Raw genomic sequence first — 19,976 nt, 5'->3', positions numbered from 1 at the left:
CACTTGATGGATGTTTTGGGCCAATAGATTTATGGGAGTATTGAAAGGTTATGTACACCAAAAAGCAAGACCAAAGCGTTCTATGGCGGAGGGATGGATGCTCGAAGAATGCATGTATTACGTTTGTGAATACCTTGAGAAAACCGATTCTGAAGCTCCATGCGTATGGACAAATGCGTCGTCTTCCAATGCATGCAACAATTCATTGATGAGTACAAGGAGAAACTTGCAAGCAAAGGAGTTGGTTGACGTAAAAAGAGGAGATCCATACATCATACCCATGATGTAAATAGCAATGGGGACATACCTACTTTCATGGATTGGTTATACACTCGTATGCAACGTGCGGTTAGTGATCATGAGCCAATCTCAACGGAACAAAGAGAGTTTATGATCAAGTGTGAAAGATAGGTAACTTGTTGGGTTTTGAAAACTCTAAACTGAACAAGCGGATTTCATTTTTTTAATAATTTATTTATTGGTCTAGGCTCAAATGTATACCAACATGTGGGCTTATGGGCAACATCTTTGAATAAAAGCTATTGATGACTTACGTCTAACTCAAGATTCTTGCGTTGTTGCCTCTTTCAAGCAATTATCATGTGCAAGTTCAAGAGACACAAATCTTGTTGACAGTGAACTTGGTTACATGGGAACCATAGTCGGCATTTATGAAGTATCGTATCGTATCTTGAAGCAAGTAAATGAAATCTCTCTTCATGCAACAATTACATGTAGATTTTTTGAAGCCATACATAATTCTAAAGTTTTGATTCGTGTATTTCGACAGGTGGTCTTGAAGGTGGATTGGTTTCATGTCGAGTATAAAGGCAATAATGCCACAATGAAAAGAGAACCATTTGGATTTTGGTCCGTTGACTCCTCGAAGTTATTGTGTGCAACAAAAGATCCTTACATTCTCCTAGAACAAAGCATTCTTTTACAAGAATACAGATGCTCATCCATGGTGGCAAGTTGTGCATGTCCAACCTAGAGGTCGACACTTGTTTGATAGTGTTGACCCTGAGGAAGCGGATCCGGATGAATTGATTACGTCCTCAAACCTAGACACATCGATGTCAGAGAGGTGTAGAATTCTTCTTTTCGATCATAATGACATTGTAGATGATGAGAATGACAATGATCCAGACTCTGACACTATAGACACTGAAGAGGAAGAAATAATGGATGTCGAGCCTACAGAGGAAATGAATGTCAACACAGATTTCATGACGAAGGAGTTCGAAGAAGTCAACAAGGATAATGAAGATGAAATTTTATCGATGGTTAATCTTAGAGATGACGATGAGGACTATTAGTCTTACATGTCAACTCACGGATCAACCTATGTTTTGGTAAGATTTAATCTCAAAATAATTCATTGTGAAGTCATGATTTTTATTCTTTTGAAAACTTACTAACAAGGGTGAGTGATGGGAAGTCTCGTGGTGATAGCCTCATATGGCTAGTGTCGGGGTTCGATTCCCTCTCAGACTCGTTTTTCTTTCTCTAGATGTGTACAAAGTTATCTTAGCTTCAAGTTCACTAAAAGAAAGTTCATATCGAGGTTTGATTCTGCTCCTCTACCAAGGCTTCTATCTCGTGTTTCAACCCTAGTATCAGCAACTCAACCTTCAGTACCCGCAATCAAGCATTGTTTCCTAGATCATTGACTTGGCCTAGCAGTAGACCATCGAAGCCAGCAGTTCTAGTAGCACCCTTAATGTGTACCCACAGTACCCTTAGCCGCAGTATCCCCCCCCCCCAACGTTGCCCATTTGCTGCTCCAACCATCCTCCTCTCTCTCTCTATGACACTATGGTCACCCCAGCTTTGATGTATGGTCACCCCAACTTTGATGTATGCGGTAGCAGTATGGGCCCCATGCTTATCAGCCACCTCATGGACGCAGATTGAGAGAGCATAGATATGTATGATCTCATGCTTGTTCCACAACAAACCATTAGTATCGCTATTCTACATGACATTGGTATCAGAGCTCTCTAGTCATAACTTTTTGGTCTCATAGGTCATTTTGGCCTTTTGAAGACATAAATATAGCATTTCATTTTGTTTCATTTCTCTCTCTCTCTCTACTTATCGTGCATTGTCACATCGATGACTCATGAGTTTGCACATTTGCTTGAGCAACCACTTCTGACTCCATCCTGTCCCAGACTCCATCTCCAGTGTGTTGATGACATATTTCTTGTCATCCTCAGGCTAATCCCTACATTGTAAAATAAAGTCAATTAGTAATTTAAATAAAAAATTGTAATTCATATTCTTTATGTTGAATAATACTTACTCCCATGGTACATGAACTCGAAGTAGATAAGACATGCAGAGGTCTCTCATCCAACATTTGAAGGTGATGTCGACTCCAACCTGAAGGATACCCCCGTCAGACGTGATGTCGCATGTGACACCCAAAATGCCAGTGCATGTGTGCATTGGTATTGGTGGGGGAACTAGTGGTGTCTTGCCAATCGATCGTGCTGGTGGTGTGCTACTATGCCCACTGACGCCTACGTGCAATACAAACACACAATACATTGAGATGTGAATTCTTAAAAACTACTTGATGTTTAATCTGTAATCGCCGTAAAAGATATACCTACGGGACTGACAACCACACTAGCCTGTGAATTAGGTGTCACTGAGTAGGAGGAGGTACATCAAGAGTAAGCCGCTAACTCTTGTAATGTGATGTACCTAGGAGAGTGGAGTCCTAAGCAAACAAAGACATCAAAAGGATATATATATTAAGAATTCTATATGTAAAAAATGGATGACATTACTATTTTATCGATCGAGAAGCTTGTCGATGTGTTATAGTGTGTGTATGAGAAAAGTCTCCACTTTTGCATGTGGCTGGGAGGATGTACCCTCTCCAAGACGTATGGGCATACTAAATCTCCCAAGAATCTCGATGGCGTTGTCTAAACCGCCATCATCATCTCCACATAATCTGCCATGGCCTCTGACAATGTATCTCTAGAAAGTCCAATGCCTTGTAGCAAAGTCTTGATGATCACCAACTTCACTTTATGGGTGTGGCCACTCATTGTATCTATATATTTAAAACAACTATATGTCAAACTAGAGATACATTGTTAGAGGAGAGCTCAATCTATCTAATCAGAAACATTGACCAAATAACTCCAAGAAAGATGCGTCCACATCTCCAAGCTGCTTTCAAGAAATTGCACTTTGACCGAGTTCTCCATAGCAATTCCATTGCTTGCGACATGAAGGTAGAGATGGCCACTTTAGTCCAGGATATCAATGGAAAATAAAACTGTATGTAGGCCATAACAGTGGATTGGACAATGGTAAATGCAATCAATCAGTTGGGAGTGGAAAACAAACTACAAAGAATAAATATTTGTTCACATCATAGCAACAATCTATGGGTTACCCACTACATTTTTTGGCAAAGAAAGTCTTCTTAATGGTGGAGTAGTGTCTCTTGGACACTCTATCGATGCTACAGGAGTTGGTATCATTATCAATCTCATCACATGTCTTGCCTTGAAGGACAAAAGGATTGGCATTGTTGCGATATGTAATGATGGGAAAGGCTCTTCATGCTAGAAAATATGATTTTTGAACTAAATATCAAAATCATGGAACAAGTGTATTTGATTATTTCTATGCAAGAGAAAGAGAGAGAGAGAATTGTGGATGCTATTGTTGCAATATGTAATGATGGGAAAGGCTCTTCATGCTAGACAATATGATTTTTGGAATGAATATCAAAATCATGGAACAAGTGTATTTGATTATTTCCATGCAAGAGAAAGAGAGAGAGAGAATTGTGGATGCTGACCTACTTGGTTACTCCCTTGTCGAATGAAGTTCATTGTTCAATGATCTCCTGCGGAACTGATCCCTTGTCGAATGATCTCCCGCGGTTAATACAATTTTGTAGCATCCCTGAAGCGACACAAAGTAGTGTGTAAACGTTGCTCTTTGCGTTGCTTTTAAAATTCGCTTAAGCGATGCCAATGTTTGTCGTTGCTTAAGCAACGCCAATGTTTTTTTCGAATTTTTCAATGTTGCTTATACGACAACAAAGTTGCCTATGCGATAGCCTGCCATCATATAAGCAACACTTGAATATTTTAACCCCCTCGCATAGCCCCCCAATGGCTAGTAGTGGGTTGAACCAAAATGATATACCTTGAGACAATACTTGAATTTCAAACTTGAGCTTATTGGTCTTCATGGGTAGCTATGGATGTCTCCCATCCTTACAAGCCTCAAGGATGTGGCTTTGGTACCACATGAATAGTTTATGGAGGATATGAGTGAGATCCATTCATAACAAGAATGTATGCAAAGAAGATGATCGTCGATTTATGGTTGATCAAGTATATGAATTTATAGCTTTTTAGCTTGGACATTCTCCCTCCTCTTTGCATATGGGAAGAAAGATCGAGGAAGCCCATGTCAAAAAGTGAATGAAAAAGCTCGTTATGCCCAAGCAGGAACAGTGGAGGACAAGGCAAGCTCAAGAAAAACGTGGGAGACCACTGAATATTCTAGCAAGGTGCTCTTAAGGATGAAGGAAAGCACCAAAGATTCTAGCAAGGTGCTCTCAAGGATGAAGGAGAGCATCGAATATTCTAGCAAGGCTCTCTCAAGGATGAAGGATGTCTTGTCAAGGATGAAGGAGGTCCTCTCAAAGATAAAGGATGCTCTCTCAAGGACGAAGGAGAACCTCCAAGGGCTCTCGTAAGGAAAGTGCAGGGCGCAATGTAATTCATTTTATAAGAGTGCCACACTCCCTCTTGTGCAAGTTGTAAAGTCTAAATGGACATGGTTGAAGGGATAAGGCAACTAGAAGGGAATGGAGAAAGAGGACCTTGGCAAGATGCCCGGTTATGTAAAAAAGGTGATTGGTGCTCAAGGGATTTAGGGTTTGTTGGGGGTAAAGGCGCCTCTGCCTAGCGACCCGTGTATTACTACACTGACAATCACCGCCACTGCACATTGCAGGTGGCGGGCGCCCGTCACCATCACTTTATTCTTTATTTTTTTAGTGACGGTTTGAATAAAGGAAGGCCCGGTCACACATTGTGGCTGTTGGAGTTTCCATTTCTAGTCTTTCCCTTTCTTGCTCTTGCTCTCCCACCATAGCTCTCGAGTCCAACCTTCGATCCGTCGTTCCCTTTCAACTAGTATCAAAGCTTTGCTTTCCGACTCTTGAGCTTGGTTCATGGCATTCTCAGCATTTCATTGACTCCCTACTCGCATTGGGTCTCCTTCCCGGCAGCCATATCCGACTCCTTCGAGCTCCCGTCGCTCCCTGGCTTCCCGAGCACCTTTCCGGCATTGTTGGGCACCTTCAGGGCATTACATTAGAGGTATTTGATCATTTTTCTTCAAGTTTTACTTCAGTTCTCTGATCGCATAGGCTGTGAATAGTTTGGGGCAGCCACCATTGAAGCTCCGGTGCTTCACATCTTCATTGCCCCTGCTCAAGAACCCTTGAGAATTGGTGTGTGCCTCCTTAGGCACCTACTTGAGCCCCTACTCCACCCCAGGTATGCCACATGGGCTGCAGGTCCCCCCAAGACAGCAACACACTGTTTGCGCTTGTTTCAGGAGGCTGATCCATATCTCCTCCACATCGGTCCTCCTCAAGCTCCAGGCCATTCGGCACTTCCACAAGCTTCATCTGAGGCATTTGCACATGCTTCATGCTTGGTCTTGCAGGCTTGAGCATTGGACATTGATTCGGGGATGATTCAAACACTGTTTGGGACTGTTTACAGCAGTTCACAGTCATGTTATGATGATGCTACATTGATAGTAAATGCTATGCTTGTCTAGGCATACATAGTCAACCGGTTTGATGCCTATTGGATGCCGACTGACTTGGGGATGGATTGCATATGTTATGCCATCATTTTGGCACTGATTTGGGACTGAAATTTCTCAATTTTTTACAGTCATTTCATGCTCTAATAAAAGTGGGTTGAAGCTATTTTACATGCTTTGGGTTATGCCTATTGGTTTCGGCCTGTCTTGAATATATGCCATGAAGTGTTAATCTTTGGGGTACGACTTCAAGCTTGGATTTCATTCCGGATGCTTTTGGAAGAGCTTTGACATTAACACTCATTGACATGGTTCGTGCTTGACAGTGGTATATGCTTTGACAGTGATGCTCCTTGGATTTATGCATACCCGTTGCCTACGGCTTGATGCTCATGTCACGGTTGATTACCCTATGCATACGTTGAGCTTGAGTGCTCATTAAAGCTCCACCTTGGATGCATTTTGGATTATCTGGAGTTGTCTTGGACATTACTTGGCTTGTCAAAGTTTGGATTGGGATGTATTTGATGTCTTACATACTTACGGATGCTACATACAAATGCTCTACCACCTACATGTTCATGATGTACTATTGATGTATTGTCTTGGACTTATGTCATTAGCGCTATGTCTTGCCTTGGCTTGAGCTCTTGAGCTCGTACATACGACTTTTGTGCTAGTGGGAGCATTCTTGAATGCTTATCAGACATTGAGCAGGCGGTACTTTTATGCATTGAGTCATTACATGCTATTGAGCAGTTACAGACACTTGAGACTTTGGGACTTATTACATTTGGGATGATACATCATATGTCTTGGTTCACTGTATGCTTATGAGCTAAGTCTCAGTTTTGGATCCACTGACACCTACTTGTGTCAAGTTTTAGTAGTGGCAGGAACACTTTGCCCCGTTGACTGGGGGGTATGCCTACTCACTGGCAGATGTTCGTATGACATACTTGGGTGTTGGATTCATGCTTATCGACTGTCATATGCCTATGCTATGCCCGCATGATGCCGGCTTTGGTCTTGGCAGTATCTGATTGCCTTGGATTTTGGCACTATTAGCTCTCTTCTATTGAAATCTGAAATTTATTATAGCAAGCATATATGTATGGACTGACATGGATTTTTCATGCCGAAACACTCTAAAATGATGTACTTTCACTAGTATTTGGTGGGCAACAGCTTTGGTTCCACTTTTCTCACCATTTTTCCTCGATTCTGGTGATTTTTTTGTCATTTTCTACAGTAAATAGCAAGCAGTTTTGAACTATCTACAGTCTTTAAGCCTGCATTATGGCGAGTTCGTCCACTAATCATGCTATTTTTAACATCACTAAGCTTGATGGTACAAACTACTCTTATTGGAAGAGCCAGATTTAGCAGATGTTGGTGCAGAAATTGCAGATCAAACCTTTGAGGTTAAGCGGGCATCCACCTATAACTATGCCAGATGAGGAATGGCTTGAGCTTGATGAGTTATGCAAGTCCACTATTGTATTGTCTCTCACAGAACAAGTTCACTATAATGTGTTTGAGGAAGAACAGAGTGCATGACAGTTGTGGGATAATATAAAAAATCTCTATGACAAGAAAAGTCCAGCGAGTCAGATGTATTGGCTGAAGCAGCTTATGGATCTGCGCATGAAGGAGAATGTGACTATGTATGCTCACTTTAGCCAATTCCATGCTATACTCAAGAACTTGACTTTGCAGGACATCACTTTTGCAGAGGATGTCACTCCTCTTTTCTTGCTTGGTACTCTTAATGAGTCATGGGATGTATTCCGCACTGCATTATGTGCCTCTACTACTATCTTGAAATTATCTAATGTTGAGAGTGCTCTTCTATAGGAAGAGGTTAACTGTAAGAATTTGGATGCCTCTCGTGTGTCTCATGCTATGACAGTTAGAGGAAGGAATGATGGATATGGAAAGTATGGCAATGGTAGTGGCCGTGGACAGGATTCTCAGAAAACTCGGTCCAAGTCTCATGGGAAGTCACTTAGCAAATCCCATGGCAGAAATGCAGATGTTACTTGTCACCATTGTGGGAAAAAGGGCCATATTAGGCCACAATGCCATGAATTTTGCAATGAAAGGCGCAAAGATCAGGGAAAAGACAAAGTGCAGGATAAGTCTTCTGATCGCAGCATAGTACCTACAAAGTCCAGTGTTAAAATTGAAGAGATCAATCTTATGCAGCCTGAGGATGTTGATGATGATGATTATATCCTTGCAGCTTCTTCTAATGCTTCGCAGATGACACAGATACACTCTATATATCCATAGTATTGGCTCTTGGACTCAGGTGAGTCCTTTCATGTGACACCTTGCCGAGAGTGGTTTCATTCATACAGTACTGTTTCGGGTTCTGTGCGCTTGGGTAATGACAATCAAGAGTTTTGTTATGCAGGATGTATATCATGTACGTGCTTTGACACGCAGTCTCATGTCAGTTGGACAGCTTGATGATGTAGGATATCATGTATGTTTTGGAGACTCTGCATGGAAGATCACTCGTGGTAGACTTGTGATTGCGAGAGGTGCCAAGGCTGGTAGTCTCTACCCCTTGATGTATCAGCTTCTTCCCTTGATTATGTTTTGTCTGTGGGTTCTATCCCACATGTATCTCTCTGGCATGCCCATTTGGGCCATATGTCTTTGAAGGGAATGAAAATGCTTTCTGGTTTGCAGTACTTACCACCCCTTGATTATGCATGTTTTGATTCATGTGAGCATTGTCTTTATGGCAGGCAGACTAGGTCTACGCATAAGGAGTCTGGTAGGCCACGCATGAGTGAGCCCTTAACATTGGTACATTTGGATGTATGTGGGCCCATGCCTTATCAGTCTATGGGTGGTGCAAAGTATTTTGTTACATTCATAGATGATTTTTCACGAAAAGTTTGGGCTTATCCCATTAAGCTGAAATCTGATGTCTTGGCTGTGTTTCAGAGATGGCTTGCATTGGTTGAGAACCAGTCTAGGTATAGGCTAAAATGCCTACAGACAGATAATGGGGGTGAGTATGTCTCATGTGCTTTTGAGCAGTTATGTGATGAGAGGGATATTAAGCGTCAATTGACCGCCCCCTACACCCCCCTCCCCCCCCTCCAGAATGGTTTGGCTGAGTGGATGAATAGAACCATCCAAGAGCGTGTACGCAGTATGCTTAGCCATACAGGCCTACCACAGAGCTTTTGGGCTGAGGCAGTTAGTACAACTGTGCATGTCATAAACAGATCACCCTCTAGTGGTTTAGATTTTTAGGTTGCAGAGGAGGTATGGACTGGAAAACCTCCCTCTTATGCGCATATCCGTGTCTTTGGATGTGAGGCATTTTGCCATGTGCCCAGGGATAAGAGAAGTAAGCTAGATCCCAAGAGTGTCAAATGCATTTTCCTTGGTTATGGGGATGCAGGCGAGATGGGTTACCATCTTTGGGATCCACAGGCGCGGAAAATCATCCGCAGTCATGATGTAGTCTTCCATGAAAACAAGATGCATAGGCGGCTCTTGACAGAGCTGTTGAGATCCGCAGGGTCATATTTCAGGAGGAGCCGCGAGCTCCCGCACAGCCAGTTGGACAACCTACAACTGCAACAGATGCTCATGGTCAGGGCATTGGACAGGCAGCATAGCCTGCCGTGAGACGGTCTACTAGAGACAGATGTCCACCTGATAGATTTCAGACCTTGATGCATTATGTCTTGGTTACAAATGTAGGAGAGCCTTTTACTTATGATGAGGCTATGCGCAGGGGTGACAGTCACTCCTGGGAGAGGGATATGCAGTCTAAGATAGACTCCCTACATAAGAATGACACTTGGGATTTGGTTTCCTTGCCTACGGGCAAGAAGGCTTTGGCATGCAAGTGAGTGTACAAGCTAAAAAGTACCCCTAGACACCCCAAGCTGGCATACAAGGCTAGATTGGTAGCAAAGGGTTTTTAAGTAGGAGCATGGTGTGGACTTTGATGAGGTCTTTTCTCATGTGGTTAAGATGACCACCCTGCACTTAGTCTTGGCTTTGGTTGCTCAGCTTGACTTGGATTTATACCAGCTCGATGTCAAGACGGATTTCTTACATGGGGACTTGCATGATGAGATTTATATGGAGCAGCCTAAGGGCTTTACAGAACCTAGCAGGGAGCACCTAGTGTGCAAATTGAATAAAAGTCTTTATGGCTTAAACTAGGCACCTAGGGAGTGGTATCATAAGTTTGATGCCTTTATGCAGTCACACGGCTACAACAGGAGTGCTATGGATCCGTGTCTTTACACGAAGAAAGCCCGTGATGGTTCTTTATTGCTTTTGGTACTCTATGTGGATGATATGCTCATAGCAAGAAACGCTCATGATGAGCTAGATGCTCTTAAGGCTTAGCTTAAGAAGAGCTTTGAGATGAAAGATCTGGGCCAGGCCGCTCACATACTTGGTATGCGCATTAGACACAATAGGCATCAGTGACTCCTCTACTTGTCAGAGAGGGAGTACATTCATAAAGTCCTTGAGCGCTTCCGCATGCAGGACATAAAGCCTATTGGCTATCCATTGCCTTCTTATGTGAAGGTATCACAGGCTGATTGTCCACAGACAGATGAGCAGAGGGCCGAGATGGCCAAGATTCCCTATGCATCCGTAGTGGGCAGTCTTATGTATGCCATGATAGCCACTCGTCTAGATATTGCCTTTGTAGTTGGTGTTGTGGCGCGCTATATGGCTACACCTGGCAAGAAGCATTGGGATTTCGTGAAGGGTATCATGAGGTACCTGAAGGGCACTGTAGATATGTGCATATGCTATGGCAGCCAGGATACAGGAATCGTGGGGTACACTGACTCTAATTATGCAAGACATGCAGATAGTAGGAAGTCCACTTCCGGCTATGTATTCACCTATGCTGGAGGTGCAATTTCTTAGATGTCCAAGGTGCAGAAATGCACGGCCCTTTCTACTACATAGGCCGAGTATGTTGCAGCCACTGAAGCTTGCAAGGAGGCCATTTGGTTGGGTCGTTTAGTTGCTGACCTTGGTATTAATGCTATCCCTACACTGCATTCGGATTCTATGAGTGCTATTTAGTTAGCCAAGAATCCGGTCTTCCATGCGAAGAGAAAACACATTGAGGTGAGGTATCACTTCATACGTGGGGTCGTTGAGAACAAGTCTGTTGATCTTATCAAGATCTTGACTGACTAGAATCCTGCAGATTTGCTCACGAAAAGCCTCTCTACAGAGCGCTTTGCCTTCCTCAAGAGGTTGATGGGTGTGGGATGAGATGACGTCTTTCCTCATTCTGTTGTACATGTGTACATCTTGTACTGCCTTTTTCCTTCTTCTTCTTTCTTTTCACTCCTCACTGGGGCAGATTCGCCTTTAAGTGGGAGGTTGTTGGGGGTAAAGGCGCCTCTGCCTAGCCGCCCGTGTATTAGTACACTGATAGTCACCGCCACTGCACACTACAGGTGGCGGGCGCCCTTCACCATCACTTTATTCTTTATTCTTTTAGTGACAGTTTGAATAAAGGAAGGCCCGGTCACACATTGTGACTGTTGGAGTTCCCATTTCTAGTCTCTCCCTTTCTTGCTCTTGCTCTCCCGCCATAGCTCTCGAGTCCAACCTTCGATATGTCGCTCCCTTTCAGGGTTTTGTATATAAACTCAAAAAGTGAATGAAAAGCTCATTCTTTGGTGTGTGGCAAAAGTGATCTCTTCTTCTTCTCTTCTTCTCTCCTTCTTGCGTGCTTGTGTGTGCTTGAGAGAGGGAGTGTGAGGGAGTAAGTGTGTGAGGGTGAGGGATCGTGGAGAAGAAGCTCTCCATCATCTTGAGATCATCTTCTCTTTTCTTATTTTCTTATTCTCTTCTTTTCTCTCTCTTGTCTTGCACATGGCTACGTGTTGCTCGATCTTGCAGCTCGAATCATGGAGCTATTGGCTTGCTTGAGGGAGGAGGCTACTCATTCGGGCGTGAAGGTAAGCTCACTACACCCCCGTAGGATCGAAGGTGCATCGGCTAGGTGAGAGATAGCCATTTGTGCTCACTTAAAACACTTGAAGTAGCAAGAGATTCATGGGACTTGGCGGTTGAGCATGAGCTCCCATTACAATACATTGTAGGTAGCCTCTTTTTTAATGCCAACTCATCCGTCCTTACCCATCTATGTGTCTATCCATTCTCTTGGACCTAGTTTCCATACATTTACATCAAATATGCTAACATTACCATAGAGATATAATTTGTGTTGCATGCTTATGGCCCTAACAAGAATTGCGTTGCATAGGAGAAAAGTTAGTAGCACAAAGGCAAACATTAACAAGGTGCTCTCTTATTTGACTATTGATATATTACCAATTTTTAGGTTTGTTACTACCTCTAAGTTACTGCTTTCAAAAACTAAATGCAAACTCTCCAAGAAAATGAATGATTCTCTTGTAGAAGGTAGCTATGCAAAAAATGGATGCAACTATCATGGACTATCACAAGGACCTCATAAAGAACCACCTTAAATATCATCTAAGGATATTAAGATCCTTTGCCTAATTGAATATTGCAATAGTTTATGACATTGGAATTGGAAGACAAAAAAGAAACGTATCACAACCTATTTGTAATATGAAGAATTGCACAAGGCAAATGACCTAGAAAATGACATCTTAGAACAATGCCTCTTATTTGTCATGTTCCCATATGATAAATCGAAATCACACTTAAAAGATTGTTTCATGTCAAGATGTGTATCTATCATGCACTAAAACCATAGTCATAAAGTCAAATAAGTTCATCAAAATTGCATTGACGAAGTTGTATTAACCTTAGGCAATTCACCCTTAATATAGAACATCTGAATGCAATACAACATTACATGATAGTGGTTATGTACAATACATAATTTTGACCTCATTCTCACACAAAAAATATCCATAGTAATAGCAAACATTAATACCTCAAATGCATTCAAATATTTAATAGCTAATAATGTTTAATGTAGGGTGACATAGTCCAACAAAAGAAACTCAACCCAAATGAGCATGTCCACGTCTTTTAATTAAAGGAACAGAAACATGTACAATATTTGCCTTTATGTTGTTTGTGCAAGTGTTGCTACACCAAGGAATAAAATATAAAGTTGATGCTAGAATATAAGAATTTGAGAAAAATCATGCATTGATTTTTTTTTTTCCCCTTTTGGGAGCGCGAGGGATGCTTTGTAGGGACTTATGATATGCTAGGCCAACCAAAGACTTATGAAGAGCTCATTGAAACCCTTTGCATTATAGCACGGCTAGTTAGAGACTTTCAAGAACCCATCAAACCTCTATCCAATATATGTTGAGAGCTTTTGGCTCACATGTCAAGTGTTACAAGAAACCAAATTGATGTGCAAAGTAACTAAATATTCACAAATATTTTCAATACATGGTAAGCAGGACTTAGATATAAGAGGATAATCGAGATTTAAATGACATTCAATTGAGCGCAAGTCACTTGAAAACATTGCTCATTTTTAATTCTCAAATGAATAATGACCATAACACAATTTTTTTCTCTAACAAATCTTTTGTTTTTGCAACAAAGTCACAAGCAATAGGCATGTCAAATTTCTAAGTGACCCCAAATTGTGAGTTACTCCTAGAGTCAATCTAATGGAGAAACCTTTGGTAGTAATTCAAATCCATTATACTCAAGTCAATACCACTCCACACATTTCTTAAAATGTCAAAAGAAATTGACCCCATATTGTTAGCATAACATGGTTAACCTAGAAGCAACTCTAACCCTTTGGGCATGTTGTGTAGCTAGAGGGCACATCCATAAGGTGAAATAGCTCTACATTTTGTTTGATAATGTTGAAGCTTTTGTCCTTAAATGGATTATATAGGTTCTAAGCCTACCTTTCATCACTCTACTTGACTAATCAAGGATTGGAAAGCTACCTAACTAATCAAATCACCATCCTCATGATGGTTACTATCAATCAATCATCCACTCAATGCATACTGTGCATTTTTTTGCCATTAAAAAGCTCTACACTACCATGCGTATTGATACATCAAAGACAAGTTCATTTTAATGAACTATGTCATATGGCCCCTTCCATGAACATTTTTTCAATATTTGAGAAACATAATAAAGCTTTATTCATTATATCCAAATTAGAACATTCAACCTCAACAAGGCTCCTATTTTGTCAATGTTTAGGATCAACCTTCCAACCGATGGCTAGGACATTGACAAGTTACATCCTATCCTAGGATGTAGAAGGGATATATTGTCTCATAATCACCTCTAAGATCATCCTAACCCTCAAGATTATTAAGGCCAATATAGATGAGTATTTATTTATTTGCATGCATATATTTGATTGGCTATGGGATAAATATTAACATTCTAAAGATTTTGGGTCCTTCTTTCTTCAATATTGTTTAACCATTTCAACAATGTTATTACTCTTGCATGTAAGGCCTTACCATTGAATACTATTGCATGTAGGGGTCTTACTTGATTTTCTTATATGCATCTCTTATTGTTCCATATTTTTACTATGTTTTCTTTTTCTACTTCTTTTGTTACACATAATGGGCATATTATTTTTATCTTTCATGTTGGATCAATTTGCTTGCTCACATGATGTAATTTATTCTTCATTTTACCTCTTTGCACACATGAGGATTCTAACCAATCATTATCTCTTATCTTAATCTTTCTTTTACTTGTACAACCTAACACCACATTTTTCTAGCTAGAAAATTGATTGTATCTTTTAAAATCTGTATGTTTATGGACTTCAAAGAAAGTATGATTTCTATGCAAAGGTTTGAAAAATGAAAGCCCATCATTTGGTAAAAGATGTGCAGACTTGCTCCATTGCAAATTGCATCATGTACTAACCTACATTGTTAGAACAGATTCATCATAAATCTAAGGACCGTTAGAGAAGTGGAAGCAAGAGTGTATTGTGAACCTAAGGTTAAGGAAGTTGTTATCATGGGTAGTGATGAAGCAACGTTGAAAAAATGACCAAAAAAAGGCATATGTTATAGCTCCACTTGGGTCATCCCTTTTAGGATTTAAGTTATAAAATGAACAAAAAGTTTGAATTGATTGTCGAGGGTATTGGGCATCACTTGGCACAACAAGTCCATGTAAATGCCATTCAATTTATGCAAAATCATTTTGAGTATCATTATTAATTGTAACTTTAACTTGTGTTGGTAATTTGAGAAACCAAATGGTGAAGATCCATTTGATTTGTCAAACACAGTGGGCATACCAAAGAAGTCCAAAAAGTTTAGTTATGAATAGGCCAAAAAGGGAAAGAGAGTGCCAACAAACAAAGTAAGTAATAATACTTGAGCCCTATAGAATTCTCTCCTATAACGGAGGTTGAGTGACCCACTTTGCACTAGGATCATCCATGATTGGCTCTACCAAGAGGCAACATCATATTTTCTTTGCCTACAAATCAAGGTGCAAAGAGCTTATCTAAATTAAAATCTCCCAACAATCTCTAAGGACTGCTCTTGGCACTCTACCAACCATAAGGGGGGTAGTGGAGGCACAACCTTAGCCATGCACAATAGAATTAAGGGGAAAATTTTGGAGATTTCAAGGGATAGTTACCATAAATGGGTGGTAGTGGTGGGTGATAAGGAATTTACAATCACCTTTGTTTACCCCAGGCGATCTACCTCAACTAGGGTAGCCATAGTTGACTTGTGGAATTCACTGAAAGCCCTGTAATTCCCCCTTATATTAATAAGAGATTTCATCATGGGTGAGTTGTTGGATGATAGATTGAAAGGAAGAGAGTTGTTAATATCTATATAGGAAAGAAGGAGTGGACTAATGCAAAAGGCTTTCATGGTCTAGTTGATGCATGGCCTTAATCTAGATTCATGTAAGAAAATGACCAAAGACCCCCCCCTCTCGAGAAGGGTCGATTAAATCATTGCTATATCTCAACAGGACTAGGTCCTACATTGGTTGCAAAAAAAGGGTCTTCTCGTTCATCATCCTATCAAACCATCGCCCTATCCTCACCTTGCTTAAATTGAACCATGTTAACAATATTAGAGTTGGATGGTTTCATGCAAACCCAACCCTTTTCCAATTCTAGCATACTCAAAAAGGTATAACAAATATTGGGAGGAAGTACTTCCTTTCCAAGGGATCCCTGCCAAGTCCTGGACTAAGAAGTTAAGGAATCTTAGGACTTCCTAATGAATTTAAAAAAAAAAACCTTACCAATATAAGACATCAATGAAGGGCTAAAGGCATATTAAGAGAGGTGACGAGATTGGAGGCATGTGTTACTACTACTAGGGATTCTCATTTGCAAGATCTTTGCTATGTGCTAACGTAGACTTGCACACCAAGAATAGATGATAGAGGCTGAGAGCCTTAAAAAAGGTTTTAAGGACTAGTCATTTGACAAATTGGATAGACCTTCCAAGGAAAATTTTCATCTGTTAAGACGAAAACAGGCCAGAGAGAGAATCCCCGTCCTTAAAAAGGAGGATGGCTCACATGCTCAATCCCATAATGAAAACTTGACCCTCATTCATGATCACTTTTATTCCATTTTTAGCTACCCTAGACAAGCTACACCCCATCTAACAAATGCTAAAACCAAAATTTATTGATGCCATGAAAACATGGTCACTACAAAGTTGACAAACTCGTTAAACTCAAACATGCTCAAGTCTAAACTTGAGAGCACAATCAAATACTTGGCTAAAGGAAAGTCCCCATGGCCTAATGGTCTCCCTAATGAATTCTACTCGACTTTCTAGGAAGTCCTTATCCCCATGTTCCTGGAATTCTAGAAAGAAGTGGTACATTTTAGAGTCCTCCCTACCTTCATTAATGAAGGAGTAATGAAACTAATTCACAAAAAAGAGGAAAATCTCGGTATTTGGAGACCAATCACATGCTTGAACACAACCTATAAACTATTTCCAAATCCGTTTCACAAAGACTCGCCCTACATATGGATCAATGGATACATAAGGAACATAAGGGGTTCATTAAAGGAAGATATATATGGGATGCCATCATAAATCCATGAGAGAGCCTAAACTATGCTCAAAAACAACATTAGGACTGCATCTTCTTGAAGATCGACTTTGACAAAGCATATGACTAGCTTGAGTGGGATTTTATCCTTCAATCCCTTTTAGACATGGGCATGGGCAAATGTTTCATTAAGTTTGTCAATGTGCTCTTTGGCAATATCTCTACTCGGATTTCAACTAATGGAGACCTTATAGCCCCCTTCCCTCTTTGCAAGTGTATTAGACAAGGTTGCTCCCTTCTTGTGTTGTTGTTTTTTGCCATTGCAATAGATGGATTGGGCTGGTTCATCAAGGAATAGGTCAGACTCAAAAGAATCAAGGCTATCAACCTCCCTAATAGGGCCAAGGAAATGATCCTCAACTTGTTTGTGACAGCACCAATGCCACACAAAACAATGACCCCACCTCTTTGGCTACCTTTTGGGAATGCCTTTAGATATTTTGTCTAATGTCTGATTCTAAAGTCAATCACAACAAAACAAGACTCAAAACCCTCCTAAGCAACCCATCGATGTGGGTATTAAAAGAAGGATGACAATCGATTAAAGAGAACAAAATATTTAGATTGCTCGCTATTGCAATGGGGTTCATAGTCGCACAATGAAATAGAGATGGGAATGTGTTATGAACAAAAATTAGGGTAAAATTAGTCAATGGAATGACCTAAGGTTGAATCTAGCATCCTGAAATGTCATGCAAAACTAGATAATCTTCCCCTCACATATCTAGTTTTTGGCTTATTGGTGCTCCTCTCAACAAAGCCTTAAACAAATAGAATCCCTTGGAAGAAACTACCTATGGGGTGGGGACTCGACTCAATCCAAAATCCCCAAAGTGGCTTGACAAGCTTGCACACTACCTAAGAGGCAAGGAGGCCTAGGCATTATGGACCTTCAAAAATTGGTTGACAAGCTGTGGCCAAATGGGTATTGAGGTGTTGGGAACAACTAGAAGAAACATAGGCCATCCTTTTCTTTTACAATATTTCCAACTTTAGAGCATGTAAATGCCCATAATTAACCAAGCTACGTATTCACACTATCATCTTCTCAAGAGCCTACTTCTTCCCCAAGCAGGTGTCCTCCCCTCATAAAATACATCTAGAAGGTGTGGTAGAAATACAAGGCCTAGCTTAAATTCCTTATTAAACTCAAAGACATTGTGTGGTCAGCGACAATGACTCAATGTGGTGTAATATCACAATGGTGCCAATCAAAGAGGAGACTATGAGGGCAATACTCTAGTTAAGCTAGAAAGGTATGTGTACGTGGGATTTGTGGGACTTTAAAAATAATTGTTGGCCTCATGAAGGTACGATCAATGCTAAGTATAGACTCAATGCTATGGACCTTCAAGTGATTAATTTGAGGAAAGATTGTTAAGTTGAGTCCAACCCCAAATTTATTCAATGCAATTTGGAAATTAATACAAACAATCTGTGTTGGTGAATGTAGGCTAAACTCTTCCCATTGCCTACTCTCCCTTCTAGCAATTCAACTTTGACTATGAAACTAAACAACAAGTGGCATATCCAATGGGATAGGATGCAATGGGAATACAAATTTCAACAAATCTAGTCCCCTTGCGTGCAACCAAATTTCTCCAATCTCATCTAGCTTCTATTACACAAAATCCTATGGACTCAAGAGAAATTGTCCAGCTTGGTATGCACTTGTGGTGAAAAGGAAAAATGAACAATTTCCCACCTATTCGTTGGATGCCCTAACAATAAAAACTATCTAAGCTGTCTATACACTATCACTTGGATATATTAGGGTAGTGAGTAGCTTAAGCTTCATCACTAAACGACATGGACTAAGGAATATTGTGACGGGATCAATAGTGTTATGTGTACATTTCTATGCAATCCAATAATATGTGCAAAAGTGGTAACCCATGCTACCAATATAACTTGACTAGCTTTACATCTGATTGGCCTTGCACCTTAATTTTGAACCCACGAGCTCCTCATTTGTACCTTGGTTTCTTGCCCACTAGGCTACACTTGCATGTGGAAAATTATAGTCCCTTTCAAAGTGAAACATCATTTTTGCCACCTTTTCCCGCCCATGAGTTATGTAAAGACGTCACCATTGCCACCTTTTCCCTCCCACGAGTTATGTCAAGACATCACATCATGTAAGGGTTACTTTTACTCAAGTTATTCTCCTTCATATGTGGATGGCAAGTACATGGCTTTGAAATGTATATGTAAGTCTTGGACCATTAATCCCATCAGGGGATCTCTCACTCGTGTCCTAGGGTAAACAGACACATTATTAAATAGGTGTTGAAATGGAAACACCTTAGGACTAGTAATGCCAAGAATCCTGCTTAGGTGTCATTGAGGAATTTGTTAAAATCTATTACATTATTGGTTCACAAGTGTATTACTATTTTGAGAGACTCCCTAAAACTTTATCTTTTAAATTGCGTACGAGCTTCTAAAACTAAAAACACTGATATTAGGCTTATCTAGTTCCTCTTAATGTTACTTGTAAACTCATTTCTTCAAATCTTTAAACAAATGCAAAATGCAAAATCCTTCCAGCGAAAATGTCTTTTGCATTAAGTGCATTGTAATTTTCTTTTAAATGCGATACCATTTATGGTAGTTTATTTGGTACCCTCATAGTGACCCATATAGGTAGGGCCACAAATCCACTTGTTACTCCCTAAGGATCGAACCTGGCTTCTCACACAACACACAAATATACATTCTTGGTTGCTCTAAGTGCTCTCGGGCTCATTCGATGTACGATAATTGGCTCCCTCGACCTGTATTGCATAGTCACCAGGCTAGGGTAGTAACAAAAACCTTAGATCCAAGCCACACGCAAGTCGAGGCGACTTGCATCAATCCTTAAAGTCAAAGTTTTAGGTGCATGATTGGGTGACCAAACTTTGCTTCCATGCAAAGTGGAACTTGAAGGAGTTCACTGAGAACCTTTCAAAATAGAGGTAGTCGGTGAACTCGCCAGAGTTGATGTCAAATGGCAATAGTTGATTCGTTGCAGGATAATTTTGTCACCTTGAGGCTTGCACACATTCTCTCTCGGACAG

The 19,976-nt window shown here is 40.6% G+C and overlaps 1 protein-coding gene across 1 annotated transcript; it reads left to right on the top strand.

The window, feature by feature from the left end:
- Positions 1-844: 844 nt before the first annotated feature.
- Positions 845-1,319, top strand: LOC148033507 (uncharacterized). The gene has a single exon (XM_087682318.1). It carries the CDS (start codon positions 1,077-1,079, stop codon positions 1,317-1,319), a length of 243 nt encoding a protein of 80 aa, XP_087538444.1. The 5' UTR covers positions 845-1,076.
- The last annotated feature ends 18,657 nt before the right edge of the window (positions 1,320-19,976 follow it).

This window comes from Lygodium microphyllum, chromosome 7 (assembly GCF_053477565.2).
Source record: "Lygodium microphyllum isolate KBCC chromosome 7, Lygodium_microphyllum_v1.1.10, whole genome shotgun sequence".
Lineage (NCBI taxonomy): Eukaryota > Viridiplantae > Streptophyta > Polypodiopsida > Schizaeales > Lygodiaceae > Lygodium > Lygodium microphyllum.
This window is presented reverse-complemented; position numbering and strand designations above follow the sequence as displayed.

Excerpts from the sequence above, each read along its gene's own strand:
- LOC148033507 (XM_087682318.1), top strand. The coding sequence starts at position 1,077 with ATGTCAGAGAGGTGTAGAATTCTTCTTTTCGATCATAATGACATTGTA.